Source organism: Eptatretus burgeri, chromosome 7, assembly GCF_056783735.1.
Source record: "Eptatretus burgeri isolate ZD-2024b chromosome 7, Ebu_testis_v1, whole genome shotgun sequence".
Lineage (NCBI taxonomy): Eukaryota > Metazoa > Chordata > Myxini > Myxiniformes > Myxinidae > Eptatretus > Eptatretus burgeri.
In genome coordinates this window covers 80,200,547-80,214,524 of record NC_140967.1, presented here as the reverse complement: position 1 = coordinate 80,214,524, position 13,978 = coordinate 80,200,547, and the positions used below count along the sequence as shown (strand labels likewise).

Sequence of the window (13,978 nt, the reverse complement as noted above, 5' to 3'; positions counted from 1 at the left end):
GACATCTATATATTACTAAAACTCTCATCTTGTATGTATGTATGTTCCCGAAATACAGCCAAAACGGTACACGATAGCTCAAAATTTTTACGCCCACATTACTCACCATTCTCCTGCGGTGTGCAGTATGAAGTTTCGTTGAAATCGGGCAACGAAAAAATTATTTAAAAATCAATTCCCGATTCAGTCAAGTACTCTTCGGGAGAATTTTATCATTGCAAACAACCTCAGCAGTATAATTTGCTGGAGCTATCTTTTGTTTTTTTTCTTGAAATGATTTATTTTAAAATGTCAAAGATTTAGTATAGACAAAGAACGATTTATTTTTAAGCATAAAATAAACATCACCATTTTGATCTAATACTTCCGTGTTCATTTATAAATAAAATTGTGTTTAGAAGATTATGCACAATAATTTCTTCTACTTTCTTTTCTCCTTTTTTTTCTCCTTTTTTTTCACATTGACGCACAATATCAAGTTTCGTTCAAATTGGGCAACGAAAAAAAATTATAAAAAAATCAATTCCCGATTCAGTGAGGTACTCTTCGGGAGTATTTGATCAATGCAAACAACCTCAGCGGTATAGTTCGCTGGAGCTATCTTTTTTGTTTGTTTGTTTGCTTTTGAAATCATTTTTTTACAAACCGCTGTCAACAGGAACCCAAAGGGCTCACGGGTCATCTAGTATACATTAAAAAAGGTTTCCATTAGTGGTATTCAGGGTCTTGTCCTTGACGAGTTATCAGAATTTTAATTGCCCAACAATAGGCTGTGGATTTTGAGACTGTCTGAGTTTGTTATCTCTCGGTAGGTGGTCAATCCTCAGGCTTGTTCTCAATCATCGCAGACATGTTAGAAGCCTCAGTCTTTTATGGTATCTTTTGTTTCTCCTGTCCTTTATTCCCTACACACATCCTCATCCCTTCCAAGTTGCATGCGTTCTTCCAGAAACACCTATGCCTTTACCAGAGTTCAAATTATTGGGTGGGGGGATGAGGGGAGGGCGGTTCAGTTGTATTAAAATCACTTGATTGTGTTTAATACAGGAACTTGGGCTTGTGTTTTAAATATAGTTTCCTTCTTTCATTGAATAACCCCTACTTTTCCCCGATAATTCTCACACCGCGAATTTCTTTCCCAAGTCCAAGCTTTGTTTCCAATAGATTTTATCAACTAAAACTCGATGATTAGGTTTACCACCATCACGCCAAGGGAACTGACATGCGGCTGACTTTCATTCGAGCAAAAGCATTTTGTCACAGCAAAATAGGTCTAGATTTTGACATACTGAGTAAACTGTGATCTGATGGGATCACAATAATTTTGCTCTGATGAGGGGCTAACACTCCATACGTTAGCTGTATCTCATTTCCCAGGGAATAAGCAAACTTATATCAACATTTACTTGATAAACTCAATTTTTTTATCTTGTCAGAGACGAGAATTTTGTTGTAAGCTTTGTGCTCACTTCCATTTCTACATCTTCCTTTTCTTACATCTGTACAACCAACTTCTTGAGTCAGTTGTCTTGTGTTCCTCACTCAAATACTTCAATACCGCAATTGCCAGAACGCTGTTTTTCCAGGTCCAAACGTGATAAAATGCTTTTGATATTCCTGTGCATTTGTGTGGGCATTGGTGCTAAAATGATAAATGCTAACTTGAATTCCAAGATGTAAAATATATACTTATCATTATGTGCTAATTCCGCACCGAGAATTTAAGACCTTGTAATTCTGCTGGAGCTAAATATAATTAGCAAATGAGAACTGATGATTTCTGTGAGAGTGTGAGATAGCTTTATTTCGGTCATTTTTGTTTCAGAACAGTGTGCGTTTTGTTTGTGTGTTTGTTTGTTTGTCACGCTACTCCTCCGACAGTTCTGGGCTCATTACATCCAGACTTGCTACATAGGATCAGCATGACCCCAATTTACGTATAGGAGTGTTTTAATCTTTGCCGGTAGTCTTGGGGTGGGGGATACCGGGGTGGGGGGGGTGCAAATTCTCTATGTAAATGTGTATTGCGTAGCGCCGCTCAAGGTGGGAGAGGGTATTACAAGTCCCCACCCTTCACAGTGCAGTATTGCTGTCCCCACGTTTTCCAATGCAGTGAGGTGTTTTGAATTACACGTTTAAATAAGGATCATAAAATAACCCCCCTGGCCGCTCCAATAGGGAGCATGTGCTTCTGGTATTTATAATTCAGTAGTGAGGAACCCTGTGTAATGGCAATTAGTAAATCGGGAATGTGATTATTTGTTGGGACACACCATGTTTTTGATGTTAACCAATTGTTGACCTTGTTGTGTCTTATAGTCAGGATGGATAGGGATTGAATTTGTTGGTTTTTTTTCATCAGAATATTTGTCAAAGGTCAGCGCTCAGGTATATATGGTAAATAATGTGTTTTCAAGCTTAAAACAGACGCTAACAAAGAAAGATGATGTGGAGCAGCATCACTGGATGTGATGAAAAATCATCCATAGGTGTTTACTTTCTTCTCCATTATATATTTTGTGGGTCGTCCATGCCGACCAGTGGTTGCCTGGTTATCCTATCCAGCCACTACCAGGTGAGTGCCCAGGGGTATTGCCCCTGTATTTAATATCTATGTGAGGTTCTTTGTCATCATTCCTGTAGATTCAGATATCACTGGTACAACTTTGGCATTCTTCAGCTTCCAGGAACTTCTCACTTCATTCTTGAGGTCTTGATGTTTGGTCATTTTCTTGACTTCTGCATCATTTCGTCCAAAATCACTGCTATTAATACCTCAATCAGCAATGCCTTCTTCTCTTTTTTTGTACCTAAGTATGACATCTGGTCGCAACATTTTGTTTTCAATGTTCACACTTGATTGGATCATTAGTTCGTGCGTGAGCAGTTGGTACTTTCATGTTTTCAGTGATTACTTTTGGTTCATGTTCCCACAAATTTTCTGGAACTGGGATATCAAATTTTTGCAGACGTGTCAGCGGATTACATTACAAACTCTGTTGAGTCGTTGTGTGTACAGCTGTTCTGACATGAGTTTTTTTTTCATGTGTGTGTTCGGTCATTAAGCATCACATCATTCTCTTTACTAACCCCACCTCCACCCCTCACCTTTCTCTCTTCTTTTTTTCATTATCTCTCTCTCTCTCTCTCTCTCTCTCTCTCTCTCTCTCTCTCTCTCTCTCTCTCTCTCTCTCTCTCTCTCTCTCTCTCTCTCTCTCTTTCTCTCTCTCTCTCTCTCTCTCTCTCTCTCTCTCTCTCTCTCTCTCTCTCTCTCTCTCTCTCTCTCCCTCTCTCCCTTGCTCTCTCTCACCCCCTCCTCGCATCCCTCCCTCCTGTGTATTTTTGGTATTCTGTCCAAACGATGAGCATGAGAAACTCCAACGAAGCAGAGCACTCAACCAAGTGTCGCGAGGGGATTTGAGCAACCCCTGTGATTGCAGCCATTCAACCATCACGAGCCATACACTGATAAATCATAAACATAATGACTCTACAGTGTAAGCAACTCACATTGCTCAGTTCATGGTGTTGATCTGAATGGTGGTTTGTTCTTCGGCAGGGTAATTCAGGTTTAGGCTTCAGCATTGCTGGTGGGACAGATAACCCACACATTGGGGATGATCCAAGCATATACATCACCAAAATCATCCCTGGAGGAGCTGCAGCACAGGATGGACGGCTTAGGTATGACTTATAAGCTGTGTTGCTTTGGGGATATTTTTTGTAAAATTTAATTTTAAACCTTTTTAAGGTTAGAAATATCAATAATGTACAATAATAATAATAATGCAATTTTAATGAACAGGCAAATAAACATATGTATATGTGGGGAAATTGCACACCCAGACCAGGAATCAAACCCAGGTCGTCTGATGAACCATACCAGTCTGGGGAACCAGTCCAATGCTCTGCCATCTCAACTATCATCTGAGCTATTAACAGTTTAATCCATGTGCAAGTTTTTAAATGTTAGAAAACCGTCACACAAAGTATAAAGACAAGCAAGCCACCTACGATGACCATGTATGTTGTCTCACGGCCTTAGTGTATTTGATGGTTATGCTCATCCTCTCATGTCAAAAGCAACCAGTACTTCTCAAGTGGAGATGGGTTGGTAAGTACTAAATCATCCCCCAATACATGCGAGACTTGTCATCCACTTGTGATTTTCATCTCTTTGGACTACTTGAAGAATGTCTGGGTGACGTGAAATTTATGAGTGAGCAAGACGTCAAAGCATATGTCCAGAAATGGCTGCACACCATTTTTCGAGAATAAAAAGTTTCTGTCAACTTTTGAACTACTGTACTTTGTAATATGAATTGGCATATTTAGATTGTTTTTTGAACTACCACATAGAATATACTTTGTTAACTTTGTAAATATGGCCAAGCATTGGATATCATGAACTTTTTCTCATGGGAACATTGGAACTATAGATGGCTTGAATATCGATTCATCATGGACAATGCTTCATTTCACTCCACCTACAAGCCCTCTTCCTGACTCCTTATCGCCACCTACCTCTCCTCCAACTCCCTTTCTTGCACAGGGTAAATGACTGTATTTTGAGGGTGAATGATGCAGACGTGGCTGATGTGAGCCACAGTCGAGCAGTGGAGGCACTCAAGGAAGCGGGTTCTATCGTACGCCTGCATGTCCGCAGACGTCGTCTTCCCCGTGAGCCTGTCGAAGAGATAAAGCTAGTAAAAGGACCCAAAGGTATTCATTCAAGGAACCTTGGAATTAGGGAAAGTGCTGACTCTGGGCTACTGTTGAATATAATCCTTCCTCTCATGTTGTTGTTTCAGTATAATGTTATTGTGAGTTTTCAAACTCGTTCAATACTGAATAGGTTGCGCAGTTCGTCGCTCATAAGCTCAATGTCAATCATATGTCGCCATGATGGCAGCTGTGGCCAATAACACTTACTTATTGACCATAACTATTTCCAACTGTAAATGTAGATGTTTGCTTCACAATCATTTATTTTGTATGCAAGTCTGATGGAATTTTGATGAACCCCTCCCACCCCTAAATACTTTACACATACCCCATATTTTAAACACCCCTCTCCCCTTCCCTCTCCATACTTATATCTCCTTCAAACATTATATCCCTTGTTTCACACTCCATACTTTTCACGTTCCTTTTCTCTGCAAATCTGTGTTTGTATCTTTATCTGTATGATCCGTCTTTCTAAATATCTATCAACAAGCAGTTTTAACAGCAAATAAGGCTTGCATGAGGCATCACAACACACACACACACACACACACACACACACACACACACACACACACACACACACACACACACACACACACACACACACACACACACACACACAAACACACACACACACACACACACACACACACACACACACACTGACTCTGCAGACATCCCAAAAAGCTCGTCTATTAAGTTTAAAAAAAAATTGGTGCATAGTCATTGTGCTCAAACATTTATTCTTAATTGACAAAATCCATTTATTGTTATCAGCTGTATCTTGGACAAATCTTACTTTCAGGTTCAATGCAGGTTAGCTAAGAAGGCAGAGCACCTTGAAGCAAACATAATACCATTTAACCATTTCTTGCAAACATGTTCAAAATGCAACCAATAACATAACATGTTATGTACATGTGGAAAGGGTGGAAAAAGTATTTGTGACAATACGTGATTTTGATTTTTTTTTTCCTTCTCTTGGTGCAGGCCTCGGCTTCAGCATTGCCGGCGGTGTGGGCAACCAGCACATCCCAGGGGACAACAGCATTTTCATTACCAAGATCATCGATGGTGGTGCGGCGCAGAAGGACATGCGACTCCAAGTCGGAGACCGTCTTTTGGCTGTACGTAAAACTTTTTATGATTAACTTTACACTGACTTCGGCTGAAAATTGAAGGGGATTTTGAGATAAAATAATTTTGATATCGATTTAGGATTGAATGATTGCAATGTCAAACCTGAGAATGCAGTTCATAACTGGTCTTGCCTTTGCATTTTAATACTTTGTGTATTCACCATTGTTTGTTCACTGCACTGTCATGGACACTATAAAATGTAAGAGACAAAGAGCTGATGCACCTATAAATATACAAAGTTAACGCTAAGACGAGCTTTACTTTGCTCTGCTTTGTAGTTTGTGAATATCTACTCCTTATTTTTCTTCCTCATTCCTTTTGACCACCCAAGCTTGCTTTTTCTTTCACTCACTAGAAACTTTTTATTATTTAATTGTTTTACTTTATTGCTTCACGTAACCCCATTGCCTCATTTTTAACAAAGCTAGTTTGCTGAAGATTTTGACTCCCTATCCCCTCTGCCCCACTGTTTTTCATACAGTCAATGTGCAACTTTAAACGTAACTAACTATGGATGGACACGTGAGAGAAGAAAGGTGTAAATAGCATATCAAAGCACAATTCATAAAGTTTTTACAGAATACAATTCAAATTTATAGACCTCAACATAACTGCTTTCTTTCGTAATACATCATTCAATCCAAATTTCCAATTTTGTTGATAACCTTCTGCAGCTTTGTATTTCCAATTAATCAATTGCATTTAATCTCCAATTAATCAATTGCATATCTGATACTAACAATAAGTTCATCCAAATTAATGTGGTTTTCATGAGCAAACAAAAACTTTAACATAGCTCCATAAATATTGGTCGTGAATATTGGGTTATTGGGCATAAATATTGGGGACAGGTTAGGTGAATGAAGTGGCCAAGCAATTAGTCCATGTCTTCTGATCCACTTGTCTGGGAAGACGTCATTCAACAACTGTCGCACAGTTGAAGCATTAGTCAGGGAACCTTATCTTACTGTAAGGTGTGATCTGAAAGATTAAATCATCGAAGTTCAGGGATAACTAAATTCTGCAACATTGCAAAGTAACGTTCATCATTGCGGTTGCTTTTCCAAAAAGAAAGAACCATTGATGCTTTACTTCCTGGGATCACACCGGACACGGATTTTCGGTGAGTCTTTCTTGTTTCCAGGCTTACTGAGATTTTTCTGTCTCCAAAATGTGAAAATTGTGGTGGTTGACTTTGCCACTGATGTGGAATGTTGCCTGATCAGAAAATGTCAACTCATCAAGAAATCCAGAGTAATTGTGGATTTAACAATAACATCAACAACATTAACAAATCGTCATGAATGATGGCATCGTATGCCATTTATAGTTTGCTTCTATCATGTTTACACCCAAAGTTATTAAGTTGCAGAGGGACTCTATAAACACCCTGTATATTGCCTTTTTGTGAAACATCCCTGCTGCTGCCTTTACAACCACTTCCTCCTCCTTATAGAACCACTTCAGGTTCATCCTAACCATACTCTTCCACCACCCCCATTCCATACTTTCATTTGCTCCTCTTTTTATTCCTTTTCGAATAATCTTTTGCAGTGTTGTCCATTGGTAATAATTTACTTGCACCTGGAAATTTAAATCTCGCTTCATCATTAATCTCACCACATCGTTTCAGAAGGATGGTCAAATGAACCCAATGGTCTATCAATTTCCTTGGTCATCCACTGGAAGAGGTTCAGTCTCATGAACTTCGAGCCCTCATCATCAGCCATGACATTTCCTGGGCTGACCACATAGCAAAGTTGGCCTTCAAAGCCCGCCACAAATTGGGCATCCTGCGTTGATCCAAGTCTTTCCTCGGAAAATTAGGTACTCAGTCTATGAGGCCTTTGTCCGTACCTCAATGGAATACTGCTCTATGCTATGGGCTGGCAAATCAGCATCAGACGTCCCTCCTGGATTCTGTTGAATCTAAAGTTCACTAAAGTAATGGAATCTCCCATGAGGAGGCCAAAGCACAAGGTCTGTTGCTTTCACATCGCATGTCGGTCAGTGGTCTCTGTTTTCCACATTCTATTCTCCAATATTGCTCCCTCTGCTCTTGCAGTCCTCTGACCCTCTCAAGCAACCTCAGAATGTATGTGTTCTTCCAGTAACCCCCTCCTGTTTAAACTTCCACAATCCAGGCTGACCGTACACAACACACCTTCCAGAGGCTGGTCTGTCTCACTCTTCCCTCCAGCACTTCAAGCCAGCAGTGCACTGCCATCTCTTGTCATCCCCAATTCTGACTAATGGTTTTTATTATCCCCATTAACCTTTCCTTAACCGAACCATCTTACTTGCTAGTTTCAGTGCTTCTCCCCTCCTACCAGTCCTCTTTTCCTGTTCATTTATTCCCTTGGTGTTTGCTCCGCTGCCGGATCTACTTTGCTCTTCGATGATCCTCACTCCTGTAAAGAAAAACAAAATTTCACTCCAACAATAATAATTACGGTAACATCGTCGGCATCGTCAGGACTTTGGTAGTGTCGGGACTGAAAGCATCATCAGGACCTGATCAGTGGTTAATCCAATTAACCGCTTTTATAACATTTGATATTTCCTCTTCCCTTTATTTTCTTCAAAAGAAAGATCTTTCTTCAAAAATATCTTATTGATTTTTAAAATAAGTTTTTGGATTTTTTTTAAAGGTTTTACTTTACACAGACATTGTTTAGGAAGATGTTTTATGACCTTTGTTTTTATCATGCTCCTCCCAACTCCAAAATGCAGTTTGGACTGAATGGCAGCAAGTACTTTCAGCCCTTTGTTTTTTTTTGTAATGCATACAGCCTTTTTGTGTTCCATCGTAGGCTCTGTTGGTGACGTGTTGGTTGTGAGGGATTGTGACTTGTTCGTATGGCATCAAGTAGAAGTGTGCAAAGGAAAAGTGATTGCATACTGAATAATAATTGCTCCCCATGTTCCCCGTCCCATCCCTCTCCCTTCCACAGATCTCCTAATGTCTCTGTTCCCCAATGTTTTTTCCTTCCCACTCCCTCCCCTCTTGTCTCATGCCCCCCTTGATGTGCGTTGTGTGTTAGCTCTCACATGAGCCTTGAAAAGGTTTACAAAAAAAAGGACCTTATCATTCATTTGTTGAACTTGTGATACTCTTGCTTGCATTCTCAGGTAAACCACATGAGTCTGGAGGAGGTTACTCATGAGGAGGCAGTCATGGCCCTTAAAAATACAGGCGACATTGTTTATCTCAAGGTCGCAAAGCCATCAGCACTCTACATGAATGACACTTATGGACCACCCGATGTCGCCAGCTGTAAGTGCTCGCACCAGGTTTACTTGGCATACTAGTTTTATTTTGGAGATATCAATCATTATGATGTGGTCTTAAATATTTTCATCTGATGTATAATCAGCTTTACTGCAAACAAACAGTGTTCAAGAGAGGCTCTGACTATTTCCAAGAATTCTGAAGCAGTATAGAGTGGCATCTATTAAAAATTAAAATTAAAATTAGATTGATCAGGCAGGTAGTCATGGTAATAACTTGGGCTCTTCACATCAACAAATGGACATATTACCTTTGTAATGCTATCTTTATTTTTACACAGGTATCGAGGCTCATGGAATAGCTGAACAAGAGCAGGCAACGAATTAACACACAAAATGGGGAAAAGGAAATACTGTATGAAAACAATGCACAATTGAAAGGTGGGAACGGGTCTCAGCAGGTGTAATACTTAAAGCTGAGAGGAAGAAATGAGATATACCATGAAGTTGGGGTGACCAACGAGCTTTAAGTCCTCATGGGAAGAATTTGGGACAACAGACTCAGAAAGACAGGTAAAAAACAGGAGTGGCATTTCAGGGTGGAGGGGTGGGGGAGGGTGAAATAATGAAGGTGAGCATTGAATTTAAATTGGGAAGAGTAACAAAGAAAGTTTTTGGTATAACACACGTCATCAAAAGCAGTAGGGATTGGTCAGTGTGGTGAAATAGCAAGAGGAGCAAGACTAGAATTGAGTCAGTAAAAGCTGCAAAGCCACAAACCTGCACGGTGAATAAGAAGCATACCCAGAGACTCAGCTTCCTATTGTGAGATTCCAATGATCTTGAGGGGGAGAGGGGGGGCTGTATGGCACTGCCTCAAGAGGGGAAGATGTGGCCTTCATCACGAGACTGAAAACATCAGCAATGATGTAAAGAAGGATAGCTAGATTCCATAATACTTTGGATTAAGAAAGTGAAAAAGAAGGAAAGGTATTTCAAAAATGGAAAAGTGCAAGAGAGAAGAAAAGTTGACATGTCGATATTAATTAAACAAGGAAGAGGGTGGGCGTGTGTCCCAGAGACTAAAGGCTTCAAAGCAATTGGTTCTGAAGTTCAACGAATCAATGGCAATTGCTAAATCTTGTGCAGTTCAATGGGATGGCAATTAATGCACTGAGTGCAAGATCTTGTGTGGTCTTGCCCATCATCGATGATTATCTTACCGGCCTCTCATGCCTCCAGAAATCCAATTATTATGATACTACTTCAACGATCGGTGATCCATTTCCCACGACTCACTAGCCAAGGCAATGACCTGAGGTCCACTCGAATTTTTCACTCCCCAGGACTTTTAAAGATCATGATTTTTTTCCGGCATGATCGCCACACTATTTTTGTCCTCTGGCACATTGTGAACCTGAGGCTCTTGTGTTTTTTTCATTGAGGCTGCGACATTGAGGGCTTTGTTGTGTCTGGACTTGTTGTGTTGTTGACGTCATACTTCAATCGGTTTGGCATGAAAGTTATTGACATCGTGGATGTGTTGAGCTGGCCAAGTGCCTTGTGGAGCAAGGAGATAACGATCCTCAGGGCATGATGAAAAAGCTGGAGAGTGGTGAAAGATCTCGATGGAGTCGAGGATTGCACGAGGGAGCCGATGTGCGTATTTATGCAAACAAGAAGCATGTGGATCAAACTGAGTGGTGAGGGTTAATTTTTGGAAAAAGTTTTTGAAAAATATTTTTGGGAGCTTTAAATAAGTATCACTTTAATGTATTTATGAGAATGGGGAGGAAGAGGACGAAACAAAGGGGAGGGAAATGAGCAGGAGTGGGTTGGGATAGGTAGTGAGGGAAGTAGGATAGGGAGGAGTTGTGGCAGGGGGGAGGGGAGAGGTAGGGATGAGTGGGTCGAGTGTGGATAGAGTCAGATGGGGGTAGGGGGAGAAGGCGAGTGTGGATGGAGAAAATGCAAGTGGGAGGGGAGGGTGTTGGTAAAGTGAGTGGAAAAGGTGTGTGTGTGTGTGTGTGTGTGTGTGTGTGTGTGTGTGTGTGTGTGTGTGTGTGTGTGTGTGTGTGTGTGTGTGTGTGTGTGTGTGTGTGTGTGTGTGTGTGTGTGTGTGTGTGTGTGTGTGCGCGCGCGCGCGCGTGATTGTGTGCTCATGCATATGCGTGCATGCAGGAAGGTGAGAGCAGGATAGGATACTCGGTCCAGCTGGTCAGCCCAGGCAGCGCTGCTGATTGATGGCTAGAGCGTCCTAAACTTATCAAGATGGCACCAGGCAGGCATTTGTTCAGAAGCGAAATGCAAATAGATAGTTTGAATGTGGAATATCTGGAAAGGACAAGAGTTGAGGTGGTGCAGATGTTGCAGAGAAAGAGGTTGGAATTGTTGTGTGTACACTGTACATGATACCAGATTGAAAGAGGACAGGGCGATGAGGTTGGTAGGAGGGTACAAGCTGTTGCACGCATGAGGGGATGGAAGGAGCAATGGTGTTGGTATAATAGTTTCAGAAGAGATCAGCAAAGAGGTGATCAGAGAGGAAAGATGGGAGGGCCTGATAGTTATGGTGTGGTTGGTAATACAGAGACAAATGGTGTGTGTTATGTCGATATATGGGCCACAAATGGGAAGGACTGAGGCAGAGAAGCGAGAGTTCAGGGATTCACTGGAGAGGATGATGAGAATTGTTGAGCAGAAGGTTATGTTGTTCATTGCGGTGGACATCAACGTGCATGTGGGAGTAGCAAAACTGGGTGAAGAGGAATGTGTTGGTAAATTTGATGGGGGAGATGAGGAATAGAGAGGGCCGAGAGCTGGTGGAGCTGGTGGCAAGGAATGGGATGGCCAAAACGGGTTAATCTATAATATAAAGCAGCTCAGTCTCAGCGTGCCTGCGTCCATCCCTGCCTGCAACAATTGTCGTATAGGGAATACCACTAATCAAGCCCAATCTGCAAACAGCATGATATAGTTTAGTAAGGTTTCAAATTGTATGATATAGTTGAGTAAGGTGAGATAACTTGTAATAATGGTGAGTCTCATTCAATCCCATTTCTCATGTTGATTCGATTCAGAAAACGCTTGCGATATTCAATACTTCTTTTTTTCAACATTTTCATTTTATTCATTGAACAGGAATATTTCGCCCTATCAAACAGTATGTCTGATTATACACCGCCATTTGCTCTACTTGCAATGCAGGTGAGAAAAGGAAACGAAAAGAGCAGCTGATATTTGAATAATTTATTCGCATGATTTTTAAAGGGTGAAAGTTAATTTTTCGCCGGGTACTCCTTCTAGTTCTTTCAAAAGCAGGACTGCCGCAAAATCACTTTGAGGAGTAGACGGCATAGAACGAAGTTGGATTTGTGGAAGTAAGGAAGCAACAGTTGTGGAGAATTAAGAACTGTAAGGCAGTGGCAGGAGAGCATGTCACCATCCAGCACAAGCCTGCAGTGTTTGTTGTATATTTGAAGAAAATGAGAGAAGTTAAGAGCTGGGATAGGAAGATGATAAAGTTGGAGAAGTGCAGGGACAATGCCACCAAAGAGTATAAGGAGAGGATGTGGGACAGGTACGAGGAACTCAGCGAAGAACCCGAAGGGGGTAGAGAGAGGGATTTAGGAGAATTGCAGAAGTTTTGTGTAGAAGGACATCAGGAAAGGGTGCATTGTCTCTGTTCTAGGGATGGAAACTAGGTATGGGGGACGGAAGATGTTGTGAAGGTAGTTGGCAAGGAGGAGGTTTGGAATAGGATAGAGATCAAGGAGAGAGGGGCTCAAATGGATGCTGGGTTACTGCACCTGTATGCTGTATGTGCAAAGTAAGAAAGCAGCAAGGAGAGCTGTGGATAAGGTGAGGAATGATGGAGATCAGAGCTGTACGACAAGTTGGAAGATGATCGTGGGAAGATGATCTATAAAATGGCTCATAACAGGAATGAGGATAATTAGCACATGAAAGGGGGAGGGGGGCGTTGATTAACGATGGTGACAGGAGGCTAGTGACAATGAGAGGGGCATTGTAGAAGGTATGGGTAGGTTATTTCAAGGAGCTCTTGAAGCTGGTACCAAGCAACGGTGAGCTGGAGCTTTCATGTTATGTAGAAGGGAAAGTGGAATTTGTGGAGATCACAGAGTAGGAGGTTGTGACGGCATTAAAGAGGATGAAGAGGAGAAGAGCGTCAGGCATTGACAAGGTGTGTACAGAGATGCTTATTGCAATGGAAGAAGTCTGGCTCAGTGAGACAAAGAGACTATTTAATGTGTGTCTGAGAGATGGTGTGATTCCATATGATTGGAGGACAAGACTAACTGTGCCAATGTGGAAGACGAAGGGCAGTGTTCAAGATCTGGGGATGTACACATTCATTATTCTCATCAGTCATGAGATGAAGGTACTGGAGAGGATTCTGGACGTGAGGATAAGGAAGTGTGGAGATGGAGATCGGAGAAGAACAGCAGATGTTTAGAAAGGGTTGGGGATGATGGATGGGATGTTCATGCTGAGACAGCTGGTGGAGAAGAGGTTGGAGGGGCAAGGTGAAATGATATTGGGACTTGTGGACCTGGAGAAGGCCTATGATACTGTCCCAAGAAAGATGGTGATGGTGACACTGAGATGGATGGGAGTGTCAGAAGCAGAAGTTAGGTTGGTGAAAAGGATGTACAAGGGAATGAAGGGAAGAGTCTTAGTTGGTCCTGGGATGCCTGAGGAGTTCAGTTTGAACATTGGTTTGAGGCAGGAAAGCTCTCTCAGCCCACTCATGCTTATCAAGGTGATGGAGGTGGTAATGAGGAAGGTAAAATGAAAGGTATTCTGTGGAGGGTGGTGTGTGCAGACGATCTGGCTGTTGCAGTGGGGATAAGCATGA

At 41.5% G+C, this 13,978-nt stretch overlaps 1 protein-coding gene across 12 annotated transcripts in view; it reads left to right on the top strand.

Annotated features, from left to right (window-relative positions):
* Positions 1 to 13,978, top strand: part of DLG2 (discs large MAGUK scaffold protein 2) — a 652,065-nt gene that overhangs the window by 417,845 nt on the left and 220,242 nt on the right. For all 12 annotated transcript variants that reach the window (XR_015060299.1, XR_015060300.1, XM_085889199.1 and 9 more), the window contains 4 exons: positions 3,560 to 3,684; positions 4,553 to 4,722; positions 5,719 to 5,855; positions 9,001 to 9,145. Coding sequence is in view for 10 of the 12 variants with exons in the window: in XM_085889199.1 (XP_085745325.1) it covers positions 3,560 to 3,684; positions 4,553 to 4,722; positions 5,719 to 5,855; positions 9,001 to 9,145 (577 nt within the window). In the remaining 2 variants the exon portion in view is untranslated. The remainder of the gene's footprint in view (positions 1 to 3,559; positions 3,685 to 4,552; positions 4,723 to 5,718; positions 5,856 to 9,000; positions 9,146 to 13,978) is intronic.